This window comes from Passer domesticus, chromosome 5 (genome assembly GCF_036417665.1).
Source record: "Passer domesticus isolate bPasDom1 chromosome 5, bPasDom1.hap1, whole genome shotgun sequence".
NCBI lineage: Eukaryota > Metazoa > Chordata > Aves > Passeriformes > Passeridae > Passer > Passer domesticus.
Window position 1 is genome coordinate 5,355,760 of NC_087478.1, and position 16,116 is coordinate 5,371,875.

Consider the following 16,116-nt stretch of genomic DNA (forward strand, 5'->3'; position numbering starts at 1 on the left):
ACCATGTGCTTGAGTTCACTGATGGTTCCCATGAAATCTATGGAAAGAACTGACAGCAATTCCTCTGGAAGAAAGTCAGAGACCTTCAGGAAAGAGCCAACAGCTGTGGTTGAGTTTGTTAGCAGGACACCTTGGGGGCTTCACTCTACCTGTGCAAAGAGGGTGGTGACAGACTGATGAGATGATTTAGCACCAAATGTGGCTGGACAGATGGACAGGGTCCTGACACCATTCCTGGAAGTCCTTGTGTCCAGGGATACCTACCATGGATGGCCTGGCCAGGCTGTTGTGCTGACACCCAGGCCATGGTCCCCAGCAGCTGATGGACCTGTACCAGGTTGTGCCCATTGCCACTAAGCTGGTTGTAGTGAGATGAGCTGAGCACCTCAACTGCAAAGCATTTAATTCTTTAAATTCTCCTATGGCGATGTAATGCAGTAGTTCTGTTCAGCTTCAGCCTCATAACTTGTTTTGATTATCTGTGGCCTTATGGAGGTGATTTAAACCTACTGATTTATTGATTCAGTCTTAATTGGGTCCTGAACTGGGTCATTGCATCATTCTATCTTTAATTGTTTTAATGAAAGTCTAGCAAATTAGGCTGGTAATATGATTGCTTAGAGGAATTCTTGCCTGTTCATGCTTCTTAATGAAATCCATAAAAGTGAAAAAAGGAATGAGCTTATCCTACTAAATTGCCACTTGTATTATGGAGTCTGAGCAAAGCTCAGAAAATCAATCTGCAGTGTCCTTGGCTCTTCCTCCAAATATATCTTTTCAGAAAGAGAAAACTTAGCACCTCAGCAAACATCCCTACAGAAGAAGAATGAGAGAAAGAAAACAGTAAAATGTGAAGCAAAACCTGGTTCCAGTTGCCATTTCTCAGATTTCCTTTAACTTTGCATGCAAGTCATTTAGGAAAAGACCTAAAAACCTACTTATATCCCAAAAGAGAATTTCAGCCCAGTGGCTAGAGCACATGCTGGGATCCCTCCTGCTGTGAAATCTCTTTAGGTTTTGAGGTCTTTCATCATGTCTCCAGAGTTTTGACTCATGTCCCATTTTCTTTGCTGTCAGTTTGGTGCCCAGATGAACATTTTGGGCAGAGGACTCAGCACTACCCGTGAGAATGATGATTTTCTCCCTATTTTGTGTTGTGACATTCATGAGGAGCATGGGCATGGCTGCCCTCCATCACCACTGGCAGCTTCCTGATGCCTGAAACAGTCCCTTTCCACCTCTTCCCCTCTGGATTTCCAGCAAGGCTGCTGCATCTGCAATGCATTTTCTACCCACTGGGCTAACGAGCTCTATGTTGCCAAAGCTGCCTGTAACTTCTTAATGTCCCCCTGTTTTATGGCTGGAAATATGCTGCTTCCTCCCACTCCCTGCTCATCAGTGAACACTGTACTTCGCATCTCACTTGACCCTGGCTCCTGCTGCAGAGAAAATATCATTACTTACCAGCAGTGCAAAGCCCCCCACCAGCCCTGCTCATATCCCCTGGAGCCTGTTCCATAAAGAATACTAAGAATCTGCTTCAAAACTAAATTTGCAAAACCAAAGAAAATCTGCAGTCAATTAAAAGCAATGAGAATTAAGAATACAGCAGATGAGGAATACAAAGCTCAGATCAGCTTGATCCCCAGCGTGACAATGCATTTGATTTTATCCCTCTAGGAGAACAGGGAATTTTGTCTCTGCATGGGCCATAACGATGTGGCTGGAAAGCTTCCATTATCTTTCAATTAAACAGTGTCATTACATTTGCTTTCTGCAGCCTGCTTAGCCCCTGAGTCAGTGCACAGAACAAAGATGTGTTACAGGCACTCCAAGTGCAGCACCAACCACCCTCCATTGATCAGGGCTGGATCTAGAACTCCAAACCTGTCCCCAGGCTGCCACAGCTCTGACTGCACTTCCAGTTCCCCTGCTCTGAGCAATGACACCTTCCACTAGACCAGGTTGCTCAAAGTCCCATTGAACCTGGCCTTTAACTCTTCCAGGGTTGGGGAATCCACAGCTTCTCTGGGCAGCCTGTGCCTGTGTGCCACTTACCTCACAGGAAAGAATTTCTTCCTTATTTTTCGACCATGCACTCTGTCTTGGAACAATTTCACATTGATGGTGGCTTTTGTCTCTGTAGGGTGAGGTATCAAATATGTGGCTAGAGAATGGACTTCCCAGGTGACACCAGGATGTAACTAGAGATGGTGATTTCTGGCAGAGGCTGCCAGCAAGTGGAAGCACTGGGACCTTCACATTGCACTGTTCTACCCAGCCATGGTACAGTGCTGGGGACCACCAGTGATCAGTGGTTAAAAGGAGATTTGGCTGACTGTCTGCAGCTGAAGAATTTTCAGCCATTTCTTGTAACCTGCCTTAATTGCTGTGGGTTTTCCACAGAAGTAACAGACTAGATATCAGCAGAAATATTTAGAGAAAAAGAAAACGTTTTTCAGTTGCAAAGAGTTCCCAGTTTGGAAAGCACTTTTTCCATGCACTGAGGCAGGGACCAGCATCAGCACAGAAACTTTCAACCTGAACAGTGTCAATGCAGCTACTGAAAATGTTGTAAAGTCACAACTGCCCTGCTCTCCTGGCGAGAATTGCTGCTTCCAGACACAATTATAAGGTATATTTCCTAAGGCAGGAGTTAGCTCTTCTTCTTGTGTTCATGGGGAGCTACATGTTTTGTATGTGTAAAAAAAGAATAGATTGTAATCCTGAAATGAGCCTGAGTCACCTACGTGTGGATAAGAAAAGAGATAACAAGTTTTGAATTTTTTTACTAAAAATTTCTTTTTACTAAAGAAATGGTTTTCATTGCTGCCATCTTCCAACTAACACACTGTACTTTTAGGTGCATAATGCATTTTCTAACATCTCTGAAATAAGTAATTTGAAGCATAACCCACGATCTGCTTTTCCTGGCATCAAGAAATGGGAAAAATAATTCATTGACAACAGTCTGTGACATTTTCTCTTCCTTATCTCTTTAGGCCAAGTCTCCAGCAAGCAGAATATTTCAGAAATAATCATAAGAGAAATATTAAAGAGAGGAAAGCAAAACAGTTGCCCTGTTCCCATGGAAATGCATGGGAAGAGTTCAAGCGAGCATCCTTCTGATGTGGCCACGTGTTTGTCCTTGGATGGGGAGCAGAGATCAGGCAGCTCATGGTTTACTGGCATGGCAGATAAATAAATGCCTTTGACCTTGGAGGCTGTCTGCTTTTCTCTGGGCAGGGCAAGTGGAACGGAAATGTCCTCTGGGACAACCTGCTGGTCTGCACTTTCCTCCTCCCTTCTTGGTTGGTCCAGCCCTTCCCTGGTGGATCCTGGCAGATCTCCACACAAGGATCCTCTGATCTCTTCCCGAGCCACCAGTGACCCCATCTGCCCATCAGTCCCACTCTTACCTCCTGGGTGGGAAAGCGATGAAGAAATTGGGCTATGGAGGTTAAAAGAAGTGGTTTTGCCCCTCTGGCCAGCTGTCCTTAGACTCCACCTGGAGTGCTGGTTTACCTGCCCAAGAGCTCCTCCTCCTCCATGCATGGCCTCATGGTTTCTGTCAGGATGGATTTCCCAGTTTGTCTCCTTCTGGGCAGTCTGGGTGTATAAGTCCCAGATCATGGCAGTCCTGGGGAAGGACTCACATTATGTATGGGCACTGTGTAGAACCTTTTAATAGTCAAAGGCTGTCAAAAAAGCTCTTGACACTGGAAAAGAGATGAGACCTCTCTGGGCTTTGCTCCAGCCAGGAGGAGCATGTCCATGCTTTTCCCCTCCCTTTTGTTGAGAAGTTGCTTTCCTGTCTAAATAAGCAATCCAAGTTTTGGCACCTAACGCAGATTGCTGTGATCCACACTCTGCAAGGCTCTACATCCCTGATGTGCTGGCACCTCCCCTCCTGCCCCACTCAAGAAGGTGACAGTTCTAGAAACTGGAGCAGGTGCCAAAATCAAGGGCCCCTGAATTCAATAATGCAGACCTGCCACAGAACTGCTGTGTGGTTTGAGTGATTTACATGCATCTTGCTGCCTTTGCTTGACTTTGAGTGGATGCAAAGTCTTGCTTAGAGCATTTTAAGGACCCAGTGTAGTCAGTGGAAGGATGAAGTATTTTGTTGCATTTGTTCCCAGACTGTGATATATAGGCTGCGTGTTGGCAGCTGGTGACCCTCCAAAACCATGTGGTTTCTGGTTTCCTTTTGACTGCCTTTCTTGCAGAAAAGACCTCAAGAGTCTGTAAGAGCAAGTAGAAATGAAGAAAAGGAGCCAGGCCACTTTTTGTGCTCTGGGTGTTGATGGCAATGGCTTGAGCGAACCTCTACTCTTCACCATGCTGCCAGGTTGCCACCCAAAAGCAAAGTCTCCAGGTCAGCAGTGTCTCTAGGTCAGCAGTGTCTCTAGCTCAGCAGTGTCTGTAGGTCAGCAGTGTCTGTAGCTCAGCAGTGTCTGTAGCTCAGCAGTGTCTGTAGCTCAGCAGTGTCTGTAGGTCAGCAGTGTCTGTAGGTCAGCACTGTCTCTAGGTCAGCAATGTCTCTAGGTCAGCAGTGTCTGTAGGTCAGCAGTGTCTCTAGGTCAGCAGTGTCTGTAGGTCAGCAATGTCTGTAGGTCAGCAGTGTCTCTAGGTCAGCAATGTCTGTAGGTCAGCAGTGTCTGTAGGTCAGCAGTGTCTCTAGGTCAGCAATATCTCTAGGTCAGCACTGTCTCTAGGTCAGCAGTGTCTCCAGGTCAGCAGTGTCTCTAGGTCAGCAGTGTCTCTAGGTCAGCAATGTCTGTAGGTCAGCAGTGTCTGTAGGTCAGCATTGTCTCTAGGTCAGCAATGTCTCTAGGTCAGCAGTGTCTGTAGGTCAGCAGTGTCTCTAGGTCAGCAGTGTCTGTAGGTCAGCAATGTCTGTAGGTCAGCAGTGTCTGTAGGTCAGCAATGTCTCCAGGTCAGCAGTGTCTGTAGGTCAGCACTGTCTCTAGGTCAGCATTGTCTCCAGGTCAGCAGTGTCTGTAGGTCAGCAATGTCTGTAGGTCAGCATTGTCTCCAGGTCAGCAGTGTCTCTAGCTCAGCTTGCCTGGGCCACTCCCAGCACAGAAGCAATCACTTACCCCTTGCTCTCCAGCCTGGTCCTTTACCTGGAGCTAAAGCTGGAGCTGTGCAGCTCCTGTCCATCTGCTGATGCAAAACACAAGTGACAGAGGCTGTCTCTGTCCACGGGGGATCCTTGGGCTCCCTTAGACAGACTCTTGATGGACAGTGCATATAAAATGGCTGTCCCTTTCCAGGACCTTTTCCATGACTCCAGTCCTGGTACTGGTGGCCACTTCTGTAAGAGCAATTCTGGCCTTGTGTGTTCCCACCTCCAGTGTCTCTCCTGTAACTACTCCTCCTTTCTGAGCTTATTGGAGCATCCTCACCCTCATGGCACCACCCCTGGCACATACATAAACCCCTGGGCACTGCAGAGGCATCCAGGAGATTAAGATGCAATAAAAATCTGTTGCAAAACCAAAACATTTCAAAAGTTTCCTGCTGGTTTTTCTTGGGACAAGGGGTACATAGAAGGGACTTCTGCTAAATTTTGTCATGACTCCAAAGTGGGAGATTGCCAAAGAAAATGCCACTTCGCTGATTATATTTTAACATTGCAAAACAATTATTTACCACCTAAAATTTGTTCTGAGAAATAGCTCTGTGTTGTGGAAAATTTCAGTAAAAAGAAAAATTACTATCCATAGGCAGATAACCAGAGGGGGAGATGCCATTGCATGCAATCAGCATTAACCAAAGCAGCCAGCAATTGCTGGAACACCCTCACCAGGAAAAACCATCAGGCACCTCAGGAGTGTTGTGATGCCACCAAACCAACTAATGGAAAACCAACAAAGTCATTGAATAATTTAGGTAGGAAAAGACCCTTAAGAACATTTAGCCCAACAGTTAAACCAACGCTGCCTTGTTCACCACTAAACTGTGTCCCCAAGTACCACATCTACACATCTTATCAACACCCTCAGTGACAGTGACTGTACCACTTCCCTGGGCAGCCTCTTCCAGGGCATGACTATCATTGTGGTGAAGAAATTTTTCCTTATATCCAAGCCAAACCTCCCCTGGCACAACTTGAGGCTGTTTCCTCTGGTAGTCTCATTTGTTACCTGCAAGAAGAGCCTTGTACATCCTCCCTCCTGGATATGGTAAAGAACCATGAGTAGTCCCCTGAGCCCCCCAGCTCCCTCAGCTTCTCCTCATTAAATTTCTGCTCCAGACCCTTCCCCAGCTCCATTCCTTTCTCTGGACACATTCCAGCACCTCAAGGTCTTTCTGCATTTGAGAGGCCCAAAACTGAACCCAGGGTTCAAGGCGAGGCCTCACCAGTGGCCAGTACAGGGGCAAATCCACCCTGATCCTGCTGGCCACACTGTTGCTGGTACAAGTCAGGTGCCATTGGCCTTTTTGCCCACCTGGGCCCTCTCTGGCTCATGTTCAGTCACTGTTGACCGGCACCCCCAGGTCCTTTTCCACTGGAAAGCTTTCCAGCTGCTCTTCCCCCAGCCTGTGGTGCTGCGTGGGGTTGCTGTGATTGAAGTGCAGGATTTCACCTCGTTTAATCTCATGCAATTGGCCTCAGCCCATCAAACCAGCCTGCCCAGCTCATTGCCAGGGGTTTCAGTTGTCAGTTTCTCTGGATCTGGGTTGAAGGCACTTGAGATAGTAATTCATGTTCAGACTCAAGTGTTTATTATTTCTTATCAGTAAAACAGTCTCACTACCGTGAGATGGGCAGCTTTTCATTAGAAGGCACAAAATGTAACAATCTCTTGTTCCAAGGTCTTTTAAGACTAAACTATCCCATTAAGAACTGACACCTAGATTATTTTCCCATTTAACCCAAAAACTGATCCCTAAGAGGCTGCAATGTGGACTTTTCTGCCCAATTACAAAATTCCACCCAAAACCATGAAGAAGGAAGAAGAAGCATGAAGAAGAAATCCAGGACAACACCCTGTGCCCCCCATCTTGCTTCCATCCACAACACACTAAAAATCCCAAAACCTAAATTTCTCACCAAGTGATACACCTACACTACTCTCTATAATCTATTTCACACTTTTGTGGATTCCAGTCTATCTTGAAGTCTAGGAAACTTTCTGCATGAATGAGGGTCAAAGTCAGTGCTTCCCTGGGGGTCAGGGCACCCCAGAGCAGACAGAAAAATATTCCCAGTGCCCTGGGTTTCCACAGCTCCCACTGCAGGGACACCCTCAAGCAAATCAACACTCCCAACTCTCACCCAGCTTGGTATCATCTGTGCCAAATCCTGATCCCCCAAAAGATGACTCCTCACAAAGACAGCATTGCTCCTTTCCCACCAAATCCCTGCTGTGCCTTCCCAGACATCCCTGTTGGGATGGCTTGCCCTGGTTTCCTGCAGAGCCAGGGAGCCCTCCCAGCAGTGCCACATGGGCTGGGACATGCTGTCCTGCTCGCTGTGTTTGTTTGAGGGGATTAGGAACATGCCTGAACCCAAGCACATGCTGGAAACGATGTTTCACACGCAAGGCAGGCTGGTTTGGAGGGAAATAGGTGCATGTCTGTGATTAAATGAAAATAATTGGGGTTAAATAGGGAGGAAAATGAAATTTCCTTGCAATTACTTGGATTTGTTATAAGAAAGAATGACACATGTTTTCAGTTTTATCTGCTTTCTACAGTTTTGCCACTATGTTTTTTCTCCTACTTTCAGAAATTAATTTGGGCTCCTTTCCCTCATTAATGGGAGATTACCTAGCTTGGCGAGAGGTTTTGTGTATTAGAAATGGGCTTCACTGATACAACTCTGAAACTCTGATGTGCTCTTTGGTTCCAAAACCCCCTTCTGCCAAAACCCAAATAGAATAACATGGCTATTTCCCTAAACTATTATTCAAACATAAGGAAGTAATTTTTTTCCCAATGGTTTTGGTGTTAAGGAGCAAAGAAACTACTAACAGTGTCTGCTCCCCATAAATCCTACCTCACTTTGTGGTTCTTCCCCAGCTATTCAGGTAGGGTTTTTAAATCAGGATGATAGTAGATTCATGAGAATAGTTTATTTGGTACACTTTGTTCTATAAACATCCACTTTCAAAAAACCCCAGAAAATTCAGTTGAAAAGTCTAAAAACTCAAGGTATTTTTGAGTGTAGATCACCATCTGAATTATCCATTTACACTATGGTGAGCCACACGAGTCCTGCAGAAGTTGTGACAGAAATAGTACAAAAGGGTTGATGGTTAAAAAGGGACAATCCTAAGAGAACAATTTCCCCTCTGCTGTTTCTTCTCTTCTCTTCTCTTCTCTTCTCTTCTCTTCTCTTCTCTTCTCTTCTCTTCTCTTCTCTTCTCTTCTCTTCTCTTCTCTTCTCTTCTCTTCTCTCTTCTCTTCTCTTCTCTTCTCTCTCTTCTCTTCTCTTCTCTTCTCTTCTCTTCTCTTCTCCTCTCCTCTCCTCTCCTCTCCTCTCCTCTCCTCTCCTCTCCTCTCCTCTCCTCTCCTCTCCTCTCCTCTCCTCTCCTCTCCTCTCCTCTCTCTCTCTCCTCTCTTCTTTCTCTTCTCTTCTCTTCTCTTCTCTTCTCTCCTCTCCTCTCCTCTCCTCTCCTCTCCTCTCCTCTCCTCTCCTCTCCTCTCCTCTCCTCTCCTCTCCTCTCCTCTCCTCTCCTCTCCTCTCCTCTCCTCTCCTCTCCTCTCCTCTCCTCTCCTCTCCTCTCCTCTCCTCTCCTCTCCTCTCCTCTCCTCTCCTCTCCTCTCCTCCTCTGTCCTTCTTACAGTTACTCTGTCCTGTTACTATTAATTTTGCTCTTTCACTTCTTGTCATCCTCTGTATCCATCAGGAAAAATTTATTTGTCCACAAAAACATCCCCACAGTGAACACAGATGCCAAAAATCCCATCCCTGTCTCCAGTTGTGTCCAGCTGCTCTGCAAACCCCTAGCACTGGTCCTGCAGATGTTCTGGCAGCCTTCAAGCTCCTGATATGTTTTGAAAAAGCAGATGTTACTAATTTGTAAAGCATCTTTGAACTTTTCGAGGGGGGCTGACACATTTGGTGTTGTTTCTAATAAAAAGGAGGGTTTTTTTGTCTTTCTGTTTTTTACCAGGATGTTTTTTGGGTTTCTACACCATCTCTTGTAAACCCACTCAGCTATGCCAACCTCCTCTTCATTTCTGCATCTCAGTCCCTTCCTCACAGCTTTTCAAGAGGAACATAATCAGGCATTCCCATTACTCTTGGAAATTGCATGAAATCCTGCCCTTTCTGCAGGTCTCCAGATGAGCTGGTCCCTGAAATTGCTATGGAGTGGGTCTAAAAATTATAGCATGTGTCAGGCAGGCCCTGTGTGACGTGCACCAGCCTGGGTAGACAGAACCCAAATTCCTCATTCCTCTTGTGCTTCCTGCATGTGCAGCCTTCCTGGTCACTCTCTGGATACTGTCACCAGCAGGAACAGGCAATCAGTGCTGACACTTTAATGGCATTTTTATTCAGGTTTGACATCCTCTGTTACTTGTCGAGGGGGTTCACTTGTGACCTGATCTGACTGCTGGTCCTTATCTCTGGAAATGATCCAAACCCAAGCAGGAATGAAAGGGAAAAAACTCACAAGGAAACATTTTTTGGGTTTTGTACCCAGTGAGAGCATTCTGGGTTGCATTTGGACTTTGCATTTGGGGAGGTTCTTTTTTGTTTTCTTTGCAGAATAAACAAAATTCTCACAAAACTTAGAAGGAGAACAAAATGGTTTACTTTTTTTTTTTTGAGGAAGACAAAGGGGGAAACAGGAATAAAATTCCAATCTTTTCATCAAGCAACAAAAATACCAGCCAAAAGAAAAAGATATTCAACACTGTGTTTGGAAAATCTGTAAGAATAACAAAGGTGTAACTATATTAATTATACTTTCTCAGCTTTATACAAACACTTATAAAACATGAATGAATACCGGAGGGAATATTTTTCTTAACAAAAAATTAAAACACTAGCTTTTAATACCTATCCCAGTTCATTTGTTTAAACAGCAGTTTAGAAGTCAGAAAATAAAACAATAAAAAGTAGTTACTTTTCTATGGATTTAAATTTTGGAGTTAAGATCTCTTGATCTTCTGAACTAAGTTCTGTAGTTACTCTCAGGAAACAGCATTGCTGACTCCAGCAGAAAACAGTTCAAATTGTGGTGATGTGGAAGGTGGAGCCTTTGAAACCAGTCGAGCTTGTGGAGGAGTCAGAATCTTAAAAAATGCCAATATTATTTTAAGAAGGGAAAAAAAAAAAAAGTATTTCCAAAACGAGCAGAACTGGAAGGTAATGAGAGTCAGCTTCTTGTTCTGCTTGGACTGAAGCTCCCATTTGAAAGCTGATATGGGCTTTTCCAAGTGCAGGGATAGTTTCAAATATTAACATTATCAGCCACAGATACTGAGGCCTAAACCCATCCTGCTTGAGCAGAAGTCACTTTGTAAATACCTAATAAAGGATATGATGGTCTTTTCTTTTTTACCAGATAACCAAGAAACAGGTTTTACTTCATATTTTAAGAAATTAGACTATATCAAATGTGTAATAAAAATATTTTCTATAGGATTTTAAAATATATACATATATAAACTACCTAAATTTTTAATGCCCAGTTGATATTGATGTGGTCTCTACAGGTTGTAAATGTAACTAAGTGAGGCTGCCCAGCAACCTCCATTATACCTCAGTGACTACAAAACTTGAAGCTTTGTCCACACTGCAACTTAAACCTGCTTGAGAATGGGATTTGAAATTGCCTGCTGGGCCTGATCCAACACCCACTCATAGGCTAAGTCCACTCCTGACTGCAGGATTAGGTCTTAGACACAGTCCCAAAATGATGTGGTTTCCAACCCAGTTGGCTGACCAGTGATAAAGGCACCTGAGGGAGTTACTGGGAGCTTTGAGGCACTCTTGGAAAAATAAAAGTTGTTATATATTCAATTTAGAATATTTAAAGATATATAGGAACAAAGACAGTTAAGACAGATTGAGCACATCTATGTTCTGTGCTGAAGAGAGGCACAAACTGTCTGAGTCTCAGACATAGCCTGTGCCCAGGCACTGGATGTAGACTTCAGTCAAGCTCAAGCAAGGCTGAGAGCCTGGGAGTGGTAAGGGAGTGAAGAGCATCATGCCTTCATCCTTCCCACCCCATTCCTCTCCAGATCCCAAGCCTGGCTTGCCCAGCCCATGAGGAAGAGGAAAACTGGCAGGAAAAGCTCTGTGTCAAGTGCCTGCAATGGCCCAGAGGTCTGGGCTGGCACTTCCATCAAAGACAACCTAAAGCTGGTGGTGGAGGTGGGAGAGGGAGGAGAAGCACAGGCGACTGTCGGGCCCTGTGTCCACTGAGAACATTGGCTTTGGGCCGTGCCAAATCCAGCTGGCATCCCTGTTTCATCTGGCACTGTGTCTAAAGCAAGTTCAGATTCATTTTCCATGCAAGGTTTGAAGCACAGCATAGAGAAGGCGTGAGGGCCAGACCCTGATCTAATGCAGACAAAACTCGCCACTGCCATGGCCTGAGCACTTACCCTTGCATTATACTTTCAGGTAGGTACCGTGGGAGTTCTCCTGCTTCAAAGAGTTAATATAGGGGATTTGACCACCTGCAGAGGAAAGTTTCTCGCTGAGCTTTCTGTTCACCAGCTCCATGTGCCTGGAGTTTTTCCTGGCTTGCCGGAGGGACCTCTTGACTTTCTTCACTCGATCTCGCAGCTGCTTGTTGCGCTTCTCCAGCGCTGCCACTTTCTGCTGCAGCTTCTTCACCCTGTCCTCCTCCTCAAACAGGGCCTTCTGCACCGAGGAGCACATGAGCTGTGGGGACAGCAGCAGGTGAGCTTTGCACAAAAAGTTATCACAGCAAGGGTTAAATCAGGCTTTGCAGAAAACACCTCACAACTTTTCCAAAGCCGAATGCTTTTTTGGGGGGGATTTTTACTTTGTTTTTATATCCTTTTAAGTAAAATCCTCTCTTTCACTTATGGATTTAGTTAAGACCCAAAATTGTAGATCTTGATGATACTAGTGATTCAAAATTACTTTCATGAACTGTTTTGTCAGGTCTGTCCAGTGCACTGAGGCTACATCGAATTTATGGAGAAAGGCTGCCCTAATTCTGGTACTAAACTGGAGTTTGGGTCAAGGGGTGTCACTTGTGGAAAACTCTAGTTTTGATTCAGCTTAGCAGCCCTTCAGAAACCCCAGATTCTGATAAGAGCCTGCTCTTTGCTCTTTATGTCAACATGTGAAATAAGGACAGCACCTGCCAAACGCAGAACTGGTTATTTTGCTTTTCCAAAAACAGAGGTGTCTTAAACACCTCATTGTATTGGCTTGTTTAAGACAAAACCCTAGAGGGCAATATCTCAGCAGCCTCTAGGAGCATCCATGATGCCATAACTTTAACAGAAGTTATTATTTAGGGGGTCATTGCCTGAAAACTGCCCCTCCCACTCTACCCCATACAACTTACTGCAATATTGCCCCCAGAAGGGACATCAAGCTCTTGATGCTCACTCATGCCAGTGGCTCTTAGATAGGAAATAAAAAACACAGGTGGTTTCAAAGGTGCTGCCCCCAAGGCATCACTAGAAGAACAGCTCACAGGGCATTGTCAAATCCACTGGGTTGGGTGATGGTACATCTGCAAAACATCTTTGGACAAGTGCTCATCTTCTACAACCTCATCCTGGGATGACCCAAAAGACCTCTCTTATCTCATGGGTATGTTTATGGTCTAACTGGTTTCCTGTTTGAAGGTGCAGCAACAGGAGTGGGATGGCAAACACCAGCTGGGGCTGCTGAGTGGTCAGTTCCCAACACACAGCTCTCTCAGAATGGGATTCAGCTGCCTTCCCTTAAGCAGCTAAAAGTGAGGCTCAGGTCTGGGCTCCTCTCTTTGCATTTCCCCTGCAGTGTCTGCAGGGAGAGACACCCTTCCAGGGGCTGATTTGCACCTCCTAGGGCAGAGGGAGGAATCACCCTCTGAACACAACTCTCTGCTTTTACTGACCACAAAGACAACAAGTTCCATTTTTTTCTACCTGGAACACATTTTCCAGGCAGCAAAAGAGAAGGTATCTGGAGCTCAAGGACAGCTCCACCAAAAAGTTTCTGATTTAGAAGATTCACATCAAAATCAATTTCTCCTCAGGTGCCTCCTGCTTTTTTTTTGTCCTACAAAAACCATCCTGAGATATTTTATTGCGCATGTGGGACTTTCATCTTGCTGCTGCACTGTGAGGACTGGATTCTGCTGCATTTATCTTCTAAATATATCTAGAAATTTTTCTATGTGTGTCAAGCACTCCTGGAGTCTGGATGGGCTTTCTCTGGCAGAACATTTGGAACAGACAGGGAATCTAAATAAACAAGTAAATCCTGACTGTGATGATGAAGGATTACATGTTTCTTTCCATCTTACTTTGTAGTATTTTCAACAACTGAAAGTTGGGGAGGGAGCCTGCCTTGATGAATAACATTTCATTTGCTTTGGAAACCCCCAGCAGTGGGAAACCATGGCCAGTCAACACAAACACAGCAACTGCTTCCACTCCCTTGGAAGCTCTTGTTCCTTGTGCAAAAGCACTGCAGGGTTTTGCTATATGGCAAATTCTTGCCCCAACTGTTCTCTCTCTAGGGCTCTTTTATAAATGCATGCTAGCGAGATGGGAGCTCACAGATAGAGGGCCAGAACTTGTGCTGAAAAGGAGAGAGTTTGGTTTTAATCGCTGCTCAATCCACGTGGTCTTTGAAAACAGCCAGCACATCTTGGCTTTTGTGTTTGCCAAATCCTTGCAAAACCTCAAGCAGAACAATTCTTGAATTTAAATCCCCGTAAAGGAGGACACTGAGTTAGGGAAATATGTTTGTTGGGAAGACATGAGGTGGAAACTCTACTTCACAAGGGATTTCCTGCATTTTCCATGGATGCAGTGATAGGCATGGCCTATGCCAGAGTCCAGTGCAGAGGAACAAACACTTCATGCAGCTGAAGTGGGAGGTTGTGTGAACCCAAGTGCATTTCATTTGTCTAGGCTGGCTGATGGGGAACAGCAAACATCAGGAATAGAATTATCCTCATCCCAGAGACACTCCCAAACATTTTGAGGTTGGTCCTTTGTCAGCAGAGGTAGACCTGCTCTACAGAGCCACTCAGAAACTTCTCAAACACTATCAAAAAGCTAACCAGCTCATTTGCTTATACTGTTTTTCTACAGTCCTCACTCTCCAGTCTGAAACACACAGCTCAGGGCTTAAATTATCTGGAGATATCCAGAGACATCACAGGAACAGCACAGTTCTAAAAAAATGAGGCACTATCTGACATGCAGGGCTTTGTGTGCCAACAGGGTAGGTGATAGGAAGAGCCCAGCTTGATAACTGGATGCCTGCCTGCAACTGCAGGACTACCAGCAGGAAAATAAACACTTTGTTCCTTCTGCATAGGGAAAAATAACAAGGTGGAGTCCTCTCATTCTCACTGGCTGGTTACAAACAGCATTTGTCACAGGACTCTGCAGTGGGGATGATGATGATGGTGGTGATGATGATGATGATGTTTAAATGTGAGTGCTGTCCTGCCCTTGCTGTTACTGCTGGAGCTGTGATTCACCTGGCTGCAACCAAGTTATCCTCAAGCTGGTGCTGAGAACTGTGTAGCTGTGACAGCTGTGAGCTCAGCACAGCCTGGATAACCAGCCCAGCTGCTGAACAAGCTGGTGAGCAGCTACCCAGTCCAAGTTGCTACCTGGATGCTTGGGAAATGAAGAGAAGGACTAGGAAATGGCTCCTTAGGCAAAACCTTATAGGTCATTTTCCAAATTCTCTTCAAAATTTGAAATCCCTAATGACCCATAATTCAGAAGAGTTGTCTGATCTGAAGATCTGTCTGCATGTCTGTTTGTTCCACAGTTTTGTTAGGAAGGCATGCTCAGCAGTGGTACACTCAAGTTCAGAGCAGTACCAGAGATGTAATGGGAAGGGTGGCACAGGAACCACACAGATCCTGAGGATTTATCCCAGACAGCCTACAGCTGTGAAACTGCTTATTAAATATGTTTGAGTATATGTCTGAGAGACAATATCACAAATATACCAAATTTAAAGTTTCACCATATCTAGATTTACAAAATCTGCCAAAGAAATCAGCACTGTAATAAATAGAATAGAATCACAGAAACATTGAGGTTGGACAACACCTCCAAGATCATCCAATCCAATCATTAACCCAACAAACTAATTTTGAATCATTACATTTTAGGCATGCAAACACCTTACTAAACATCCTGAAATTATATATATACACATTTTTCTTATTGACAGACCAACACCCACCTTCTGTAAAATTGGTTTGAGGGCACAGTGGATAAAGGTAGCATAAGGATAAGAGTGTGATTGTAGTGATCATACACCATAAAATGTCCATAAGTGATTGAAATTGGTGTTACAGAACTCCAATCACTCAAAGCCCAGCATTGGCACCCAAGTCTTGCTCTTCACCTACCCAAGGGAGAGATGTTGAGTCTCAGTTATCTCCTCATGCATGCTCCTTATGGCAGCACTGCTAAAAAACCCTGGAGTCCCACTACCTAAAAGTCTTTCCAGTGGAAGTGAGTGTGTTGCATGGAAAGAAAGACAAGGAATCAAAGAATAATGGGGGAGGTCTGGCAGAGGGGAGTATTGGGTTTGGGATGGAGTGACTTAACCTCCAGTTACTGGGGTTTTTCAGCCAAGACTAACACTCGTGTTGAAGTGTGGAAAAGTCCCTGTCAGCGCTGTTAAAGCATCGTGTTGGGTGAAGTGGTGGGGACATGACAGTGCTGAGTTAAACCACCTTTCCTTGCTGCAGGAACAGCACTTTCAGAGGTACAGAATTGGGGTCCCTAGGACATATCCATATAACTGGCATTAATGGAGATAAGCTGGGATTTCACCCTAGGACTTCATATGCATCAGCAAGATGCACAGGACCTGGATGGAGAAAGAAATTGTTGTGGCTGTTGTTACCTTGCTGAATGCTGGGTCAGCATTTGCCATAAGAAATGCAATGTTTGTAGCACAGCTCT

General features: G+C 44.9%; 1 protein-coding gene across 1 annotated transcript in view; it reads right to left on the bottom strand.

Annotated features, from left to right (window-relative positions):
- Positions 1–10,516: 10,516 nt before the first annotated feature.
- The window catches only part of CCDC3 (coiled-coil domain containing 3), a 33,879-nt gene continuing 28,279 nt past the window's right edge, over positions 10,517–16,116 (bottom strand). The window contains exon 3 of the mRNA XM_064421780.1: positions 10,517–11,863. Within this exon, the coding sequence (XP_064277850.1) occupies positions 11,588–11,863 (276 nt within the window). The 3' untranslated portion in view covers positions 10,517–11,587. The remainder of the gene's footprint in view (positions 11,864–16,116) is intronic.